Source organism: Caloenas nicobarica, chromosome 8 (assembly GCF_036013445.1).
Source record: "Caloenas nicobarica isolate bCalNic1 chromosome 8, bCalNic1.hap1, whole genome shotgun sequence".
Taxonomy (NCBI): Eukaryota; Metazoa; Chordata; class Aves; order Columbiformes; family Columbidae; genus Caloenas; species Caloenas nicobarica.
In genome coordinates, this window is record NC_088252.1 from 12,123,870 (window position 1) to 12,144,473 (window position 20,604).

Below are 20,604 nucleotides of genomic sequence, written 5' to 3' on the forward strand. Positions count from 1 at the left end.
CCTCTGTCCAGGTGACAGAAGAAAAGAGGATTTTGCTATAATTACCAAGAACTTTTGCCCATTAGCCAGTGATGACTTGGGACCAAAGTCACATTTTTTTAATAAGTATTAGACACATTGTGAAGCTATTTCTCCACTTACTAATCAGCATACAATCACAGACTGCATCAGTAAAGGAGATAGTGTAGATGTTATAAACAATATGTTGTTCTTATTATAGCATATTATAATGTCGACCTATTACAAATAGTCAAGAAATAATACATGGAAATATGTCAGTGTTGTAAAACAACTAAAGCACCAGGATGCATCAAGCTATTTCCACCCCTTTGTTTATATTATAAGAAAAATAACAAAGGATGCTGTTGCTCTTGCCTCTGCCCTGCTGCAGGGTCTTATTCTCGAAGCTGGAAAGGGAGGAGGGTGCAAAGTACTTCCTAGCTTCAACAGCAGTAGGAAGAGCTCTCTCTACAGGAGAAGTTAAAGATGAGGTGGTCTGCAGGGTGTTTAACATACCTGTTTGTCCTGGGAAACCAGGGGGCCCTTTATTGCCTGGAAGTCCTGGAAGTCCTCGTGAGCCCAGAGGACCCGGGGGACCTTGTGAGCCAGGAGGGCCTTTGAGACCTTTGATTCCAGGTGGCCCAGCTAAACCTCTGTCTCCTCTCTGACCTTTAAAGCCTGGTAAGCCTGAGGAAAAAGAGCTTTAATCTATGTATGTAAATGCAGGACAAGGGTTCAGCAATTGTACCTAAAAAGTAAAAAGTGATAGATTTTGGTATAAATTTGAATATCATAAAACATGCCAAAATTACTTGCAAACTTTGCTACCATGCTGAAGTCCTGACTGCCTAGATTTTTTCACCTGCAAGGTTTTTCTTGTATTTCTTCAGTGAGAGACGTATCAGTAGAAGCATCCTGTGAAAAAGCCCTAATTCGTAAACATTTTTGATGTATATGTCTCCTAGCTCTCCCTAAATAACACTTATATTTAAGAATAAGGAAGATAAAAGTATCACAGTAATGACAGGACAATAGAATAAGAGTTACTCTTCTGTTGATAACTTGATAGTGAACACACTGATTTGGCCAGTTAAGGAACAGTATGGGAAGGAAAGGAAACTTGGGAAACATTTGAGATGCATGCTATACATTCCTTGAGTTTAAGGAAATGTGTAAAACATAATGTACACCCCTACTAATGAGCAGCCCTCTTGGAAGTATTTGTCATGCCAGCCACAAAAATCATGTGATTAAATCTGCTAGAACAGATGTGCAAAACTTAAAGCTCTGAGGCAACCTGATGGATGTTGTGTACCTTGAGGTCCTGGCAGGCCTGCGACACCTCTGAGTCCTGGTGGCCCTGGTAAGCCTGTGTCGCATGGTGGACCAGGGAAGCCTGGACATCCTGGTGCTCCTATATCACCTTCTGGGCCTCTAAAACCTTTGGCACCTGGAAACCCCGGGGTACCAGGCTGTCCTGGAAACAAAAAACATTGTAAAATGTTTTACATTACTTACCGTCCCGCAGAATTCCTAACTGTAATTTTGAAATTACATATTCAGTTATTGTAATATCCTCTAGTTTTTGTATAGTTTGTGAAAACTGATGCTTTCTGCAATTTAGAATTGGCTGCTGTGAAGAGCTTCTTTCTTTAAGGAACAAATTCTAATTCAATCCTCACCTATAGGTGAGGACTTTAAGGCACGAAAAGCTAGTTTCTGGTGTGTAGGAGCAGAATGGAAGGAACTCGCTGGCATGCACCAGCTACACAGCGCTGGGCTCAGTTCTATAGGTGTTCCCTGCACAGAAGGGGGTGTTTATCTGCTCAGGGCCAGGCAAAAGGAAGACCTATAAAAGCAAACAGCAACATCTGCTATGAAGTGGGAAGGAAGTGGCACTGTGGAGACACCTGCAGCAACCAGCAAAACTACCCTGCAGAAATGAGGACTGTAGTGCCCAAGATATTGAAGATTATAATGTATAACTCTGGGCAAAGAAGTTCACCCTCTCTCTCCCTGAGTGTTCTCCCACCTTTTGCCAGTCTTTTCAGGTATGAGTAAGCACCCTGAGGCAGGGCCTGTCTGTGTGGCAGAGCAGGAGGCCCTAAGCACAGATGGCCATAAGGCAGCAAATAACAGTAGTAAGAATAGGAAGTTGCACTGTTACTCCATGGACTGGGCAAAGGCAGAATCTGCAGTACAGATCTCCTTAGTGGAGGATCAACCTTAACTGTAAAAATGTAAGCATAAAAATAGGGCATACCATCCACAGTCACCATTAGGGATCCAGGTAAGAGTAAGTTTTATCTGAATCAGGACGACCTTTGCTCAGATTTTCCCCTTTGAGCGTGTGGAAATGCTTCATAAAAACTGGTTCATACCTCGAAGCCCAGGAACGCCAGGATCACCCCTTGCTCCATGTGCACCAGGTGGCCCTGGCAGTCCCCTGTTGCCTGGGATTCCTGGAGGACCATATGTGGGATCACCTTGAACCCCTTTCTGACCATCTATGCCAGGTGGGCCTGGAGGGCCGCTTCTACCATCAACTGTAGATCCTCTTTCACCTTCATCACCAGGATCACCAGCTCTGCCTCGAAAGCCTGTTGATATGATTTTTAAATTCAAATAGGGCATAATTCAGAAGTTGGTTGTTGGTGTTTTGTTTGTTGTGGTTTTATTTCTTTTTTAAACTGGAATGTTATAATGCAAATTTAACCAGAATTAAGTTATCACTTTGCAAAGAAAAATAACATCATCCATTAAATTTCAGGTTTCTCGTTTACAGCTAATGATACACGACGATTGAAGAAGGTAATTATTCCTGTGGGAAGTGACAGTGATTTCCTTTGGGGCAGCATCTCTCTTGTGTACTGTCACTCTTGTCCACTTCAAACCCTTTGCTAAAATTATACTAATCATTCTCAGTTTTCTGAAAATATTTCCTCTCTGGACACTGAACTTTAGGTCATTGCAGCACCTGCAATGCTGGAGGAAAGAAAGGGAAACAGGTGAAGATTCCTCTTCCATTAGCTTTCATTGAAATGTGCTTCCTATTCTGTTCCACCGTGGTAGCTACCTTACCCTGCATGTATGCATTACAGCTTGGCTAGCAGGTCTCCTGGATTGAAAAAAAGCATAATTCACCTTCTGGCCCAGGGATTCCTGCTCCTGGCCTCCCTTGGTGGCCTTTTTGCCCATCAAAGCCATTTGGTCCAGGATGACCAGGAAGTCCTTTTAAACCCTTTGGTCCTGGAAACAGAAAGAAAACATGTAAAATAAAAAAAAGAAAACAAACAAACGAAACACCACAAACCAACTGTCAGAGTTCTAAAATGTGTGATATAAGGAAACAGTATTTCTTCTTTATCCCATGCAAATTCATGTATTTTGAAGACAAGTGGTTTTCATCTGTTTCTAACATTTTGGGGAAGAGGACTTGTTGTCCCTAATGGACTTGTTTCCTAATGCATGAACAGCAGACTGCAAATCACCAAAGTAAATTAGAAAAAAAAATCTCCTATAACATCTTAATGTTACAAGATATCGACAATATTCACCTAGTGAATGATAGGTGTCGACTCATTCTTATGTTCTCCTGAGCTATATGCTGCTTCTGGAATGGTGCAGATGAGCTCAATCCCTGTTATTTCATGTCTCTATAAATATTAGCTACTGCCTACAATACTGATGTATTACCTGTGTAATGCCATATTAAGGAGCTTGAAAATCCAGAATCTCCCTTTGTTCTGATCAGGATTTCCTGAGGTGTTTCAAACGTTTTGGAGGTGACCACAAGCAATATCTTGTCAGTTTCTGGATAAGTTCTTTGAATTTAAATTAAGTTGAACAAGTTGAAGTAATGGTAATAAGTATTCAGATTTTAGGGCTCAGTCATAACTTGCCATGAGCAATATAATTTTAGAAATTACAGATTTGCAGCATATTTTTGCCTTGCATAGCTTTTTTTCCTGACATCCAGATGTACATATTCTAGGTCTTATCTGACTCTAGCTATCTGTGTATTTTAGACTCTCTCGTGCATTTTGAGGCAGGACAGTTTCAAGCTACCTTCCTTTAGTCATTTCTGTGGAGGCAGCCTGCACACCTTTTGATGATGCTAACTGCAGCTGTCTAGCCCTTGGTTCTATTAGATGAGTATGTTCCTGTGTATTTGCAGTTTTACATTTTGAGGCATGTATCTGTTGAAAAACTGGGAGAGCGTATCTTTTTAGAATAGCTTCTTTTTTAATGAGCAACTTAAAACTCCATTTCAATTAAAACCAAAAATTTTCCCATCTGTAAACATACCTCGAACACCTTTAAAGCCTGGGGGACCTGGATTTCCAGGGTACGGTAAGGTAAGGCAGACAGTCTCACCTGAAGCAAGAGGGAGAAACTGGTCTGTTTGATTTCAGAATAAATGGAATCCAAACATTTACTCTAATCTGTGGAACTAACCAACCAGATGTGTGAAGGTAAAGAGAAGGGACTGCTTATGCACATTCTTACTTCCATATTAATTGAGGTTTGATAGGGAATCTTAAAGTACTTGACACTTATTTGGTGTAGAATATTGGTAATGATTCAAACTGTTGTAATACAACTGTATTCTGTAAAGGCAAAGACTTTTTGTTTGTTTTGGTTTTAGTTGCTGCAGAAATTTGTCTTTACAACAGTTTGTTGCAAGAAAGAAATAGTATTTTTATCTCAATTCTGTTTACATTTCTGGCTCATACATATTGCTATCAGATTTTTTGTTTTTATTTTGGTAGGGATTTTTATAAACAAAAACCAGGCCAATTCCTAAGTATGAGTTGTATTTCCCTCCTCCTTCAGCAAAAAAGCATTGCCTTGCAAATTCTTACACTTAGGAATACTCTTCACAGCAGAAAACAATTCCTCTGACAGTGTGCAGGTGGCACATTGCAGGTTTAAGGCCCCTTGCAATTCATATCTCACTAGTGTCTGCTGCTGAACGCTGACTGTATTGTACCTTTCAGTGGCCATATTTCACATGACCACGGAGCTTGCCTAAATTGATTTTCACTGTAAATTAGTGACTCTATATATAATACAGATGAAACTGTAATGGATGCTACCAAACATGTATTCTGTCATTTGGTTCGTAATTTAAACATTCAAAATTACCTTTCTGGCCCTTTGGACCAGGTGGCCCAATATTACCAGTATCACCAAAGTCTCCAGGGCTACCTCTGACTCCTGGAGGGCCAGGAAACCCCAAACCAGGCAATCCCATCTGTCCTTTTAGCCCAGGAAGTCCTGGGACCCCAGGGAATCCTTTATCGCCCGGCAGTGGGACTCCAGAATCACCCTAAAAGAAATAAATTGTTGATAAGAAATAATAAGACCTAATTCCTTTCCTCTCTTTTGATTTTCAGAAGCCATGTAGACACCTATCCGGAGAAACCGCTCTTCCACAATGAAGTGACATGGATGATATTAGTAGTTTAAATATTCAAGGACAATAGGAACAAAGGGTAGAGGTTTGTGTTAGGTTTTTTTTGTTTGTTTGTCGTGGGGTTTTTTTTGTTTGGTTGGTTTGTTTTGTTGTTGTGGTTGGTTTGTTTCTTTGTTTTGTTTTTTCCTTCCTCTTCCTGATCCATAGTATTGGCGCATAGTATATGCAGAAATTATATTCAGGAATAAAAAATAAACAGTAATGCCTCCAAGAAAATAATGTTTCAATGGATAAAAGCTATTATTTTTTTATCTAGGTGAACATAAAATTATAAAAGTGATTAATCTGCTAGGAAATTGGAATAAAATTGTACTTTTCTTTAAGTAGCTAGCCCTTTCATAAAATGTTAACTGAAATGGAAAAAAAAATTCTGAGAAAGTCAAGCGTACCTCAGCTCCTTTTTCCCCAGGCAATCCTGGTTCCCCATCTCTGCCATCATTACCTCTTTGGCCTGGAAATCCTGGAACCCCAGTAGGACCTCTTTCACCTTTTATTCCTTAAAACATTTTAAAAAAAAGTATAATATTTGCAGTAAGGTGGTTGTTTTGTGTTTGGTTTTTTGTTTTGTTTGTTTGGGTTTTTTGTTTTGTTTTTTGTGGGTTTTGTTTGTTTTTTGTTTCTTTGGGGTTTTTTTGTTTTGTGTTGTTTTGGGGGGTTGGTTGTTTGGGGTTTTTTTTTTTGGTTTGTTGCTTTTTATTTTTCTTTGCTTAGTTAAATGCAGGGTAACCATTCATCATATCTGTATGATAATTTCCGGTTCTTTAATTCATATTTCCTTAATTAGGTATTTTAGGCTTAGGAAGGCAGTATGTAGTTGGACACCTCATGGAACAACTTGGTCTCTCTGTAAAAGAAGTGTTTACAGGCACCACAAGAATGTGGCTTTTGTTCATGCTATATACAGAATGAGAACATTTTGCTATTGAAACTAGTCAGAGTTTTACTTTATATTTCAGTGAAATCAGGAAATAGCAATGCCATATGGTGCAGAATATTTGCATCAATATTCCCCAAAGCTGTGGGTTTTTTTTCTTTTACCCCTAGGTTTCTCTTGCATTGATATTTATGAAAACATAATTTTTGCATAAAGGACTATAAAACTATTCGAACCCAAAGATTCATTTTGCTGTGTCAAGAAACCCTTTGCAAATAAACAGCAAATGTTTTGCCCTGCTCCAACATCTGTAAACAAACACAGGCATCCAAAGCTAGGCTAACTTTTCCTAAACAATGAGACGGACAATCTTTTGTCTGAATAATTAGTTTAGCATTTCTAACTAAGCTTTGCTATCAGATTGCTGTAATTTGTTGTTGCCTGTTTCTTTTGCTTTTGCAAGTTGTAACCATAACTGCGGAGAGGTTTTGATCTATTTAATTACAAAAATTTCAGTTGTGCAACTGGTGGCCTATTGTTCCTCTTCAATGCCTGGTCAAGAGTAATTTTTAGAAACAGGAGCAGGAATCTGAATAGTCACTGAGTCTTTGAATTTTTTGCAAGAAGGATGTTGGTGATTTATGTTGCAATAACAGCTGGTATACTGGTAGAGGACGCTTCAGGAGGTGGCTTCTGTACAACAGTATTTCTTCACATTTTCACAATACTTGTATTTTGCTTAGTCTCTGCTACGCAGACCTCTGGAAGACTCTGATTATCAATGACATGACATAAAAAGTCATTTTTAGCATTAATGACAAACTGTTAAACTGTTTTATGGCTCAACTAAAGCCACAAAATCCTGTGTCATTCTTGTGTTTAGCAAGAAGAAAATGAATGAGACGGTACCAAGAAAGCAGTCTGGATATACATGACCTCTATGCTTCAGTAACTTACTGAACTAATGACTTTTTTTAGAGTAGATGGTTTTCTCACACTATTGTCTAAGCGTTGTATAGGAAACAAAAATGCTACGATAAAATGTGTGTTTACCTTTTATGCTAACTTGTCCTGGATCACCCTTCTCTCCTTTTTCACCATGTTGTCCAGCAGCACCAGGTGTCCCCTAACCATTGACAAAAAAAGAAAGTTATCAGTTATCTCCAGCAAGGAAGCAAGTGTGGGAATTGAGGGGAAAATAGATATCTCTCTCTTGCTCTTGTGTTGTTTCCCAAAACCAAACCAATTAAAGTAACATACCAAAGAGAAACGCTTCTCTCTTTTGATGTCTATAAAGAGGTATGTGAATGGCACCTGCCTTTTTCAGCCTGACTCTGCCAAATGCACAGATACAAAACTATAAGAAATGGTAACAGTAGAAGAATTGGGTCTATGGCCATATACAGCTGTGGTTGTAAATGCAAGAATATTAAGATGCAAATGATTCACAAACTCTTCCCACTGCAGACTTCAACCCACAATCCACTGAGGCTAAGCAGGAAGGGAATCTCTGGAGTGCGGTGGCTGCTGGAGGAGGCTGTTCTCCCAGAAGTGAATGTGGCTGTAAGTAAGTGATGCTTTTTTTCTGAGTGAAAGCCCACAAAGCTGCCAATAAAAAATTTCATCTGCATCTAGTTAGGTACCTTGGTACTTTCAGAAGTATCTATGACTTGACAGTTTTAGAGGGGGAAACAAGTACTTCTCTATATTTTTATGCTGATTTGTGCTCTCAGTTCTCCCAGCAGAGTGCATGTTGCATATGATCATTGGTGAGGGTCTGGTCTTGCAACAATACAGGTGGATAAACATATTTTACCATGTGAAATGTACACAGAAGGAAAAGGCTACTAAGGTTGAAAATTTGGGGTATAATTTAGCTATTTTCCTCTGTTATTCAAAATCTTTCTCTAAGAAATAGGTGGAAAAAATACAATTTATAAAATAACTGTAAATTATGACAGTTGTAAAACTGGCACGAGACTTCTGAAAAATGTTATCTGTCTGAAATTAGCAGTAACTATTTGTTTCAATGTCTAGATCATCAAGTTGGCAGTGACCAGTTATTAGTGTTTGGAAACTGAAATGAGATATTTAGAAAGAAAAATGGAATGTAGAAAATCCATTAGACCAAAGCACTTCTGTATAAAAGTGAATTATGTCTTGCCAAACTGATTACTTTGTCCTTGTTTCTCACTTAAGTAACCTAAGAATACCAAAGTGTTCAGGACAAGGCTTCAAGCTTTGCTTCAGAACGACAAGGGTAAAGCATACTTTCAAAGTAATAAAAAGATTGAAATCTTGCATAATCCACTCAGGTAACAGGATTTTAAGAAAAGAAAAATAAAAACAAATGCAGACCTTGTAATGAAACCATTGGAACTAGAATGACAGAGCCCCTCCACTTCCTTCAGTCTCACAATAGTTTTGTCGTGTTTTTTTTTTCTTTTGAAAGAAAATATTCTGGAAATTTTTAAGCAATTCCTTATGTGAAAAAGGGTTCTGCTATTAAAACAAAACAAAACCTCAAAAACCCAAACAAAAACCCAGTCATAAAGTCAAACATATCTACCTATATTTTAAAAGAAAAAAAGTATATTAAAAAGCCCATTTGGCACCATTTTGGTACGCAGCATCCTGGATGTACAGTCCACATGGCAGGTCAGAACAAGTGGAACAAAAACCACAGCAAGTCCAATAAATCATCTTATAATGTATTCCTAAGGCAGTCCGATTAAGTGGTGTTTTGAATTATTGCTCGCTGTGGGGAATAAGATAAACTATATGAAGCACATTAAAGAAAATAAGTCTATTTTCAAAAGTAAGAGCCAGTTTTACTGAGACAGGCAACAAGCATCACCCAGTGAATTATTGACCCAGGAAACATTTAGGTCTTGAGTTCAAATTTGCATTTTTTGTTAATCCTGCTGACAGTGGATGTTAAAGTAAAAATACACATTGGACCTAAAGGTACCTTTTAAATATTTCTTAATTATTTACTTACCCTCATCTTGTCATGAAAAATCTTTACAGGTTTTTTTCATAAAAAACTGGATGTCATATTTGTTAACACTGGGATGGACTGGTCTTAGAAAAAAATGAACATTGTATGCTGATGTCAAATGATTTTAGTACTCAGAGTCTTTAGTACCAAAAAGTTCATTCAGTTTCTGCTTTTGAGGAACTTGAAATTAAATTCTTACATTGTAAGGAAGCTATTCAAGCAAATGAAAGGTCTTTATTTTGATGGTTATAGTAATTTTTCCTTAGAAGAACTACTAAATCAAGGGCAAAATTTTATTCCCTTTCAGCTTCATTGCTAATATGTACGTCATAGACAGACAAGGTGTGGCCTATAGCAGCTGATCCTTGTGGTGAGCAAACTTTGACTGAGTAGTGACTGAAAATGGAAGATTATAAAGTAATACAGAACAGTAAAGTGATAAACACTAATAAATAGCAGTGCCTTTCAGACTCTATGGGAGTGAAAGAGTCCACATTATGTTCAAGCTGCCTCACAAAATTAATTAAGCCCATCAAATAAATAAAGCTTTTCAATTACTTTCTAAAAAGGCATAAAGAAAGTAACTTGAAATGCCTGAATAATATCAAGAGTTCCTTTTTCTTCAGACCCCGTCCCACTCCCTGTAAGTGATTGTTGACATAAAATCCATCTCGACTTGCTGACATCATGCAATTCTTTGCCTTGATGAAGTTTTGCTTGAAATGCTTTCCCTTGAAATAACCGGAAAATCATCTTCAGTGGAGCAATTTTTGCATCTACAATGTTTTCAAGAAAAACAATGGGTATTCAAAACTAAAAGTAAAACCAAGTCAAACCAAGATGAACACAGACCAGCTTTCCTAAGCCTTCTGGCCACCCCACAAACACAGCATGGGATTCTGTCTCTTGGTGTAAAGCTTTGCCCGCTGCTGCAAGGGAAATCAGACAGAAGCTAATAAAATGCTTCCTCCAACAAGACTGTAAGAAGCAAAAGTAAATAAAACTTTCAGATAGTTTTCCAGGGCAGTTTCTCCACCACCCTGCTTAAATGCCTCCTGCGTAAGTGATAACTTGATGTTATTCATTTACGGAAGCTCATGAAAACTACTCACAGGGAGCCCTGGTGATCCCGTTGCACCAGATAAGCCTGGATCGCCCTTTTCTCCATGTCTTCCAGGATATCCCATTTGTCCTTTCCTTCCTTGAGTACCTGGAGGTCCTTGCACACCACGGGGACCAGGAGGACCAGCACCACATGAGCAGAGGCCTTGTTTTCCTACATAAATGTGTCAAAATTACATGGAAACAGTTGCAAAATTATTACACAAAAAAACACCTTTTTTTTTTTTTCCTACATGAGCAGTGCACAGACCATTTTATCTCACTGTGGCCTTCAAAGGGGTAAAGCATAACAGTCTCTCTTTGCAGTGCTGAAGAACTGCTGCACTGACATGTCTCTACTGCCTTAGAAGCCTCAGTGCCAACACGCCATTTAACTCCACACCTTGATGGGCCTTATCCTCCAAGTTACCATAAACTTCTTGTAAATTTAGGTCTGACATATCTGGCAAAGGTCTCTTATTCCAATTGTTACTATCCAGGTGTACTTACCCTTTTCACCTTTTTCACCTTTTCTTCCTGGAAGGCCTATCTGACCTTTTGCTCCGGGTTCTCCAGGGATCCCTCTGTCAGTACAGACTACACCTTTGAAAAAACAAATTGTACAGCTAGTATAAATCAGGTTGACTGTTTCCATGCTTAGGTCATGTGTTCTCCTCTCCCTTATCTCGTTATCTTCACATGAAAAGCTAGAGACCTTAAGAAATACTTTACAAGTCATTGCTTATAGGTCATACAAAAGTCAGTTTGGGTAGACTTGATGTTGACACATTGTTTTCTCATTGCCACTACTTCTTCCTTTTTCCACTGTAGAATTTTATAACTCCTATTTCTTTACTTAAGGATGCTGATTTGGGTTTCCTGCCCAGTTTGCTATGTTTTTAACTTCTGGTAATGTATTTTTAGGGACATTTTTCATATATGTTACTTTGTGGGTTTAAATCAGAGAAAACCATGAAAATCTTAACATTTTGCTGATCGACAACTAATAGGAAAAACTCGTTTTCTGCGTCACATGTAAAGTTCGATATATCTGTCAAAATGCACTCTTCACCTCTATGTTTTTAGCAGGACCAACAAAAGCAATACATCTATTAATATGCAGAATGATATTCTTGACATATAAATTGCTGATGAACCTACTGGGTAGTCCAGGTAAGCCTTGTCTTCCTGGCTGTCCTGGTAGGCCTGGTGGTCCAGGAAATCCAGGTCTTCCTGGGATCAATTCACCTGTTCCAGGGTAACCAGGGTCACCTTGAAAACCCTGAGGTCCTGGTGCCCCACTTACTCCTGGCAGGCCAGGCAGACCTATAAAGAAAATAAAGGTATGTAGTCCATTCAGCTTAATAGTAACAATTACAGCAAGATATCAAGGATGAAATTACAGACCATTCAGAACTGTTCTGAAGAAGAGCTTTTATATAAAAAGACTTAAATCTTTAGGTTTTCCAGGATTCCCAGGAAAAAAAAGGCTCCTGTTTTAGACCTTCAAGTGCTGCTTTTCCTCCTCCCCATTATCTCTTTTCTTCCTCCCCATTATCTCTTTTCCAGATATCTCAGTTATTCTAGGTCATTATACAGAGCAAAGTCATCCTCATCACCTTCCTTTTATATCTTTTTGAGATGGAGAAGAGAATTTTTGCACACAGCATTCCAGAAACAGGCACACCATGGATTTACAGTCAATGGTAGCATTCTGCTTTGTCTTCTGTTCCTTTTTTTTTTTCCCCCACTAAGTGCTGAGCTAATATTTTTATTGAGCTCTCTGTAGAGCTCAAATCCTTACTGCTGGTGACTTGTACCAAGGAAGAACAAAGAACAGTTTTCTTTTAGCTGCTTTTTCTCTTGCTGGTATATAATTGACATTTTATCCCCCACTTCTCTTACTTGTTCCATCATCTCCTGGTCTTCCTGGCAGGCCTGCAGGACCAATTGGTCCAGCTAACCCCGAATCACCAGCAGGACCCGGAAATCCAGGATCTCCTTGTGGACCTACACAGAATTATAAAAACATGTGAACTGAACACCTTATGCAACTGATATCTTATCTAAAACTGCAACCAAAATTATAATTTGGGAACTACACAAAAGTGAAATACAGCAACTTCTTTTGTCTTTATGAAACATTATTAAATGTGTAATAATTTCATTTTACGGTGGGAGGATTTGGTTACTTTTCTATGGATTCCTGCCCATTTCATGGGCTCAGTTTTAACTCTTTGTCATTCCATAGTAGTATCTTTGTGCTACATATTTCAGAATATCAAGAGAAGTGTTTTCCCCAAATAAATACATGTAGCATATAAAATAAATGTGCATCTCATGTTATGCACATTTGGCAGTCCACGCAGGGAGGTCATTTCAGGATCATCCTAGTTGAAATTATCCAAATTTTAAAAAGTATATTCAAAATTGTTATAATAAATTTTAAAATTGCAGTTACATAGTGATAAGTAAAACCTGTATCAGATATAAAGGCCTTAATCAAATTACAATACAGGTTCCCCAAGTGTGAGATGCCAAAGCAAATCCCTTCCAGGCAGTAGGCTTGGCTGTTCCCCACTGCCTCCTGCTGTGAAATAAGAACCTTCACACATCTTTTCACCACTTAGATGATAAAGATGAGGATAAAAGAAGCTATGACATAAAAACCTAGCCTGAGGTTTAGACAGGAAGGTAATAAGATTGACAGGTATCTGTTGGGAGTACTAGTTCCAGGATTTCATCCCTGCTATGCAATAGAAAGCTTCATTGCAGTCTAAAAATCTGTGTGTTGTGGCAATTCTGAAAATAGGAATTCTAAATTACAATGGGAAGGCTGGTTTTCTTATTTGACATCCATTATCCAGAATGGACTTATTTTTCATAGCTTTTTCTTAAATATGCTTAGGTCCAGTAGCGAGGCATAGTCCTGCAGATCTACCTGTGACTGTATGCATGAAGATCTTTCAAGCAAACATTTCACCTGAAACTTTAATGTAGTTCCAGTAAGATCAGTGAGACACAAACAAACACATAATGTGTGGCCCCTGGGAAGATAATGTTTTAGGATTCTGTCTCCTGAATCCCTAGTGATCGCTTTCAAACACCTTAGCAAAATAGGTCCTATGCACTTTATACAGCAGAAAGACTAGTTAAAACTAGCTACAACCTTTTATAGGAAGCAGTGAAGTTCCAACAGCTCCAGGAGGACCTGGGGGCCCTTTTTCTCCTGGATCCCCCTGTAAAAGTCCAAAAATAAATTTTACTGATAGATACAAATACACAATGTGCAACCATATAATTGAAAATTACAGCAACGGTGGAGTATGTAAGGATGTGACACATATCACCTGGGAAACTCCATTTTGACACTTTATAGCATTTAAAATCAGACCAAAAGATATAAATAATCATTATATTTCAGGATACCAGTGACTAAACAGTAATATACCTACTGTTTGAGTCACCATTCCTGCAGGTGTCTAAAAGATGTCTAGATGAGGCTTTTAGGGACACGGTTTAGTGCCAGAGTTGGTTTATGGTTGGACTTGATGATCTTAAGGGTCTCTTCCAACCGAAATGATTCTATGATTCTATTGCACGTATCTATTTGACTCTTCACAACTTATGACTGTTGCATTTGACTTCATTCATGTATTGTAAAGATGAATCAATTATAGTAAATCAGTACCCTATTTAATAGAGAGGTTTTGATTTAACAACCAAGTTGTAATTCTTTGCCTCAAAATTCTATATCAGAATTTGGAAATTACTTCTGTGGTGACAGATAAAAATTAAGAATTGAGGTTTCACAGTCTGACAGATTATCGATGGTAAGGGATACTCAAAGTTCTTAGAAGTTTAAAACATCTGCATCAGGGAAACATAAAAGTGCCTGCTAATGGCAAGGAAAATCACTCTTGCTTGGAGGATTTCTAAATTTGCTTGGATTTTGATATTTAGAATTGCAAGTGAAATGGATTTTAGGGAGGTCTTTTATGTGGCAAATTGTATTACACTTTTTGCTTTGTAGATTAGGAATCAACACTGCTCTCTGTAGCAAGTGGGAACTAAGAAAACAAGAATGTGAATGTGGGAACCGTGTAGTGAGGCTGTGTGCCTGGGACTAGAGCTCAGGGCCTTTTAGGACACAGACAAGGAAAATTGGGACTGCAAAACTGGATGTCCATTCTTACACAAGTAAAAACAAGGAGTATGTGCCTCTTTCTGGCCTTTTTTAAAAGTTGATATGTCTATGATATTTAAACTGTTCTGGAGCTGTCACTGACTGCTGTCCTCTTGACTTTTGGCTGGCCTTTTTCCCTTGACTCTGTCTTGCAGAATGAAATAATGTCACTGTCTCATCTTTGGCTATTTTAAACAGGAATGTAAATTTGTCTTCCCTAATGACATAGAAGAGTCTTCCATGTGGCAGGAAAGAAAAAATAAATGTAGCATTTCTCTTCCTCTGATAAACTCAAAAAGTATTTTGAGATTTAAAATTAATTTAATTATGATAAAAGTACCCAAGATTTGTACAATATCACACTGATTTTAAAATGACACAACCAGAACACAACAACTAAAGAGTCAATGACCCAAGGTAAAAAATTTCAGTTCTTGATATCTCCTTCAGGGACAAATTCCGGTGGTGGTCTCTGAAAATATGTGTCTTTAGGCTGTTAGGTTTTATGACACTATCTGGCTGACACCTTTGTACTTGCTGTGTTTTCACTGTTGCTACACTCCTATATAGTGGGATATATATGTTTGGACTATTTTGTTGACTAATACTGCCACAAACGTCCAACAGAAGCATATCTCTATTCTGTAACCTGGAATCTTCTTAAAATGAAAGCTTATAATCACTTGTCAGTTTTACTGATATCCCTATTAAGCATTAAACACAGTGTTTGTTCTGTAGGTTTCTATAGCTTTATATAATGTCAATGGCCAAGAACATTTTTCACTTCCTGTAAAGACCATTCATTATTTTAATGAGACTCATTCCATAAGTAGCAGAGACAAATGGTCTCTGAGTGATTTCAATAGGACTCATATCCTCCATTGTATTTTGCCTGAAGTTGCCTTCTGTCTTTTTTCGTATTTATCACAGAACCGATAAGGTTAGAAGGGATATCCAGAGGTTATCTTGTCCAACCCTCCATCTCAAGCAGGACCACCTAGAGCTGGTTGCCCAGGACCATGTCCAAACAGCTTTAGAATATCTACAAGGATGGAGATGAGTGCTGAGGGCAAGGATCATCTTCCTCAGCCTGCTGGCAATATTAATGCTTTTCCTAACACAGGCCAGGATACCAGTAGCTGCCATTGCAGCAAGGGCATGTTGCTGGCTCATGGTCAAGATCCACACGGTGTTGCCAATGTCCAGACTTAGGGATCGAAAGGTAGGCCAACAATTCCTTCAAGGCTCTTCTTTGCTTTAAGCAACAGTTAACATTTTTTAAAGATGAAATCTACTTTGAATGCAACTGGTTTTTTTTTTCCTGAGACTTACTTTCTTTTTGTTTCTTCTCTCGCTTTCTCTCTCGCTTTCTCTCTCGCTTTCTCTCTCGCTCTCTCTTTCTCTTTCTCTCTTTCTCTCTCAAATCTGAGTCTATTTTGGATTCTATTTGAATGTGTTTATTTCAGAAAATCTATGAGAGGATGACTTATTCTCAGGAGGGGTGTTAATTATATTCTTGTTTCTCCAGTTTATGTGATTTGATTACGAGATGAACAGTTGATGCCAGCTAGATATATCTGCACTTTTTAGGAACAATCAGATTTATCCAGTTGTTTTTCAAGCAAAACTACAGCATCTGTGCAATCATTCTGAATTTTGCATATCTGCATGAGTTAACCTGATGTTTTGTGTCCATACTCAATTAGTTTTCTTTTGCTTCATGTGTTAGCAACCGGAATTTCATCTTTCCGAAGCATTACTGCCATCATTGAAACTCTTCCCCTAGTATGCCTACTCTTTGTACCATTAATTGATGGCTTCTCAGGGTCTGGGCTCAATGGAGACTGAGGAATGCACTGTTCTGTCTATACAATGTCTTAACTTTATTAATGATCCCTCCAACTAAAACAATATGCACATCAGGGTGAGTACTTTTTAACAGCAAAACACTTAAGGTTTGATTCTAGTTTTGGGTAGTAATGGACTGTAATGATCCTTCTGTTACTAAATAAGATGTTCAGTGTTTCTGTCTAATTAGTATCTAAATGATCCCACATTGTTGTGAAGCTGCTAATGGGCAAATGGCAGAAAAATTAACATCTATGGGCAATTTTTTTTCCCTAAGTACAACTACATAAATGAAATCTTGGCTGAAGAAGCTGATCTAGCACTCTCCTGTCAGTCCTACCTTAGAAACAAGTAAGCCTGTGACTAAAACAGATGTTTTTATTGTGCTTTTACTTATTTTCTCTGTGTGCTTGTCATTTCTTATGTGTAAACTTGCTTCTTGAAAACCTGTTTGTAGCTTTTTATTTGTCTGTTTTCAACTGTGTCTTTAGCAGTGTACTACTAATGGCAAGTTTGGACCAGCCACAGTTTATTTCCTTTTGCCATCACAGATTATATAGAGTGTGTTCCAATCTTAACCTTCAATTTATAACAGAGGCGATTCTTGCTAAAATCTCACGTGTCATTTCTTTGATTTCACAGATGCAACTAATTATCCTTTAAGGGAAGTTACCGTTTTATGTGCAGCTTTCCAAAAAGATTATTTCAGAGGGAAATAAACACTTACTGACTTTCGTATTTCAGAATATTTAGAGCCAAGTCCGTTAGTGTTAAAATTTATGCTCTATTGTTTTTGTCCTCTCTACTGCGGTAATAACTTTGATGAGCTTGTTCAACCTTGCTGCAGCATTTCACTCCTCCCATGCTTATATGCTGTTGACCACTTGAACCCTGTCCCAGGGACTCCCTAGAGCTTCCCCCTGGCTAGACTCACTGCTGCTTTGCTCCTTCTAGAGTAGCATCCAGAACTGGTTTCCCTTCATTCAAGTTTTCGTTGTTAGTCAGGATTACAATACGAGCATTGGTTCTGCATCCTTAAGAAGAGAATTCCATTAATTTCTATTCTGAAATGTCACTAGACTGGCATCTGGGTCTTCTTAAATGGTATTAGGCATCTCTTGCATGCTCTTCAGATGAATATTCTCCTCTTTTACTGTTTAGCTCCCCGGATATGACACCTACATTTCTAACCCCTACCGGAAAGTGGCATAAATTCTAAAATAAACAAAAATGGCTAGCATCACCTAAGTGAGCAAAAGTAGGAAATATTTAATCAAAGCTGGTGTGAAGATGTCTGATTTCCATTCTGGTAACCATCTTGGAAAAGCTACTTATTGGAACAGGTTGAACACCTGCAAAGAGACATTGGCAAGTCACGCAAACAAACCCATCTGAATCAAATTCTGCCACCTCATTTGGTACCAATTATCATGCCAGTTCAAGGACCAAAGTTTATAGGGTTGTACTGTTACCTAGCAGACATCTCTGGGAAATGCAGCTCAATCATGAGTACTACAATTCATGGATTAGATAGCTATACTGGTATAATTAAAGGTAACTATTGGCAATTGGGATTAACCAATTTCTATGGTATGCAAAATGGAATTCACACTCTCATATGCACCAAATAGGAATGGTTACTTACATTCTTATATATTACCACAGTTGTTGAGTAACTATGACTATCATGAAAACAGTAAGGAAGTGTATAAAAGGAAGTGGTCTGATAAGCAGGACATTCGAGAGGAATCAGTAGCATTTATATAGGCGTTTGTTTGTACATGTGTGTTTGTTGGGTTTTTTTACCTGTATGCCTGGGTAGCCAGGTTGTCCAGGAAAACCAGCAACTCCTGTTTCCCCCTGGAAAGGATCATGTAAATATGATTTGATTAATCTGTTAAGACATTAATTAATTGAACAAAAAACAGGCAGTCATACAATACCTTCATGTTCTAATAGCACCCACAGTGTGTTTCAGAAAATTCACTGGGTTTGTACAAGAGATGGTATGTTTCATAGAATCTCTTCTGTTTAAAAAACCCCACAACTTTTATTGCCAGGTTGTTTAGACAGTGGTCAGTGCATTCAGTGTAGCTGGGCCACAGTACTAGCTGGAATACGTACCAGCAGAGTCTCATAGACTGTCTGCTTAATACAGCTGAAATTGGTTTGCTGCCTGCTGAATGACCCTCTTAAACTATTATTGCATGGAAAGCAGCTGCGTATCGGCTCCTCCTCTCCTTTTATGATCTACTAATATACTCATCCATCCAGTATTCAAACTCTTCATGTAGGCAGTGGTAAAAAACAAAGTAAAAAGTAATTTTGCAGATGAAACAGTTACCTGGAATGTAACTCTAGATGCAAGTATCTGTACATTAATCTGATTTATGAATAGCATGATCATTACGTTAATGACATTTGAAAATGAGCTGAGGAGAGGACATAAGAAAAAGGGCAAGATGTAGATCTGTATACCTACATCTGTTGTTCTTTACTCCAGTAAGATGATGTAAGTTCATAACTAACATTTAGCCGACTTAACAGCAAAACTGGAATTTCTTGAGCCAGAGAGATGAACGAAACATGCATATAACACAAAATTATACAAACAATATCACCATGGCAAACAAAGCATGCTGTGTGACTTTTCTGTCACGGTATATTCACGGCTTTTCCTCTTGCTTGCAACTTCAGATCCCATTAGCCAATTTAAGCCAAATTTCAGAGTGGCAGAAATTCAAAGACAAAGAGTTCATACAACTTCCATGGCAACAGGTAGCAGGAAGGAATGCAGTGTGAACTATCAAGTATGTGGAAAGTCCAAATCTGCACAAATCCACAGAAATCCAAATCTCACTGCTCCCACTGTTCATGGAGCTGCTTATACTTTATATCTACTTACCTTCATTCCAGGAAAACCTGCAGGTCCATAAGAACCAGGATTACCCTGATAAAAGCAAGCAGAATCTGAGCTAAAAGAGTAACAGCTTGCTCAAAATTACACCTATTCAGAATTGCCGAGTGGTTAATGTTCCTGAGATAATTATTACATGGGATACTTCCCAAAAACTTTTCAAAGTTTTTGCAAATACTTTATATGTGAGATGGGCATGAGTTTTAACTACAGACCAAGGCAACCAGATAGGTCTCTACTCAAGTTTTTTGTGTTATTGCACCAAGCACAGTAGTGGACATGTTGTTCCATGGGAGCAATGGTATAAAAATCGAACATAAGCTGCTGTAAAAAACTGCTATCGGCATGTATGGAATACATTAAAATTAATGTGTTAGTACTGCACTACTCCAGAGCAGCTTTGTGCAGGTCTAAATATTTAGAGGATGAGCCTACAGATTTACTTTCTTTACAAGGACAGAAAGTCTGTATGAGTTTATGTTTAAGTCTGAGACAGGGTGAGTCCCAGGGCAGGACCCCTAAATATTCTACACAGAAAGTATGATTAGTTAAAAAAAATCCTTAAAATCTTCCTTAGAAATACAAACTTAAACTGCCAAATATATTATGAACCTAATTGCAGTGAATTTGTGAAGTAATTTTTTCTGCAGCTTCCTTACCCGCAGTCCAGGGAATCCAGGAATGCCTTTTTCACCCTTTTCTCCTCTCCCAAGTACACCCTGAAGCATTCAAAATACTTCGTTTAAACAAGATGCTCAGTGAAGTTTGCCAAAAATTCTAAATTTTGTGCATGTTTAATAAGTTATGTATATATTAGGTTAATTGATCTTATTTCACTTTCTAGGCTCAGTCACAGGGGTTTACTTCATACAGCACTGCTAGCAGTGCCTATGTAGCTTCAGTTATTCAAGGAACCTGCTATGATCTCTTTTTCAAGCTTAATGTGCTTTCAGCAGTTTGTTGTGTGTGGTTTTTTTTTTAAACTGTGGGCATCTTTGGGGCTGCATCAGTCAATTTCTCAGTTCCTGCTTATAACTAACAAGTGTACTGTTATCTACATGGACAGCTAGTATTGGAGCAAGCATATAAAGCCCATCTTTTTCAAAGTAAATCTGATATAAGTAGATCAGTTTTGTCTCCTTTTCCAGTTCTAAGTAATAGTGGTCTTTTAATGATGGAAAATTAATTTCTGAAAAAG

At 38.1% G+C, this 20,604-nt stretch overlaps 1 protein-coding gene across 1 annotated transcript in view; it reads right to left on the bottom strand.

The window, feature by feature from the left end:
- Positions 1-20,604, bottom strand: part of COL4A4 (collagen type IV alpha 4 chain) — a 67,018-nt gene that overhangs the window by 21,783 nt on the left and 24,631 nt on the right. Inside the window, exons 14-29 of the mRNA XM_065639796.1 lie at positions 20,066-20,125; positions 19,395-19,439; positions 18,296-18,349; positions 13,625-13,694; positions 12,361-12,465; positions 11,617-11,781; positions 10,966-11,058; positions 10,467-10,630; positions 7,407-7,479; positions 5,869-5,975; positions 5,149-5,332; positions 4,309-4,377; positions 3,145-3,249; positions 2,382-2,600; positions 1,316-1,477; positions 517-687 (exon numbers count right to left, since the gene is read on the bottom strand). Of these exons, the coding sequence (XP_065495868.1) occupies positions 517-687; positions 1,316-1,477; positions 2,382-2,600; positions 3,145-3,249; positions 4,309-4,377; positions 5,149-5,332; positions 5,869-5,975; positions 7,407-7,479; positions 10,467-10,630; positions 10,966-11,058; positions 11,617-11,781; positions 12,361-12,465; positions 13,625-13,694; positions 18,296-18,349; positions 19,395-19,439; positions 20,066-20,125 (1,846 nt within the window). The remainder of the gene's footprint in view (positions 1-516; positions 688-1,315; positions 1,478-2,381; positions 2,601-3,144; positions 3,250-4,308; positions 4,378-5,148; positions 5,333-5,868; positions 5,976-7,406; positions 7,480-10,466; positions 10,631-10,965; positions 11,059-11,616; positions 11,782-12,360; positions 12,466-13,624; positions 13,695-18,295; positions 18,350-19,394; positions 19,440-20,065; positions 20,126-20,604) is intronic.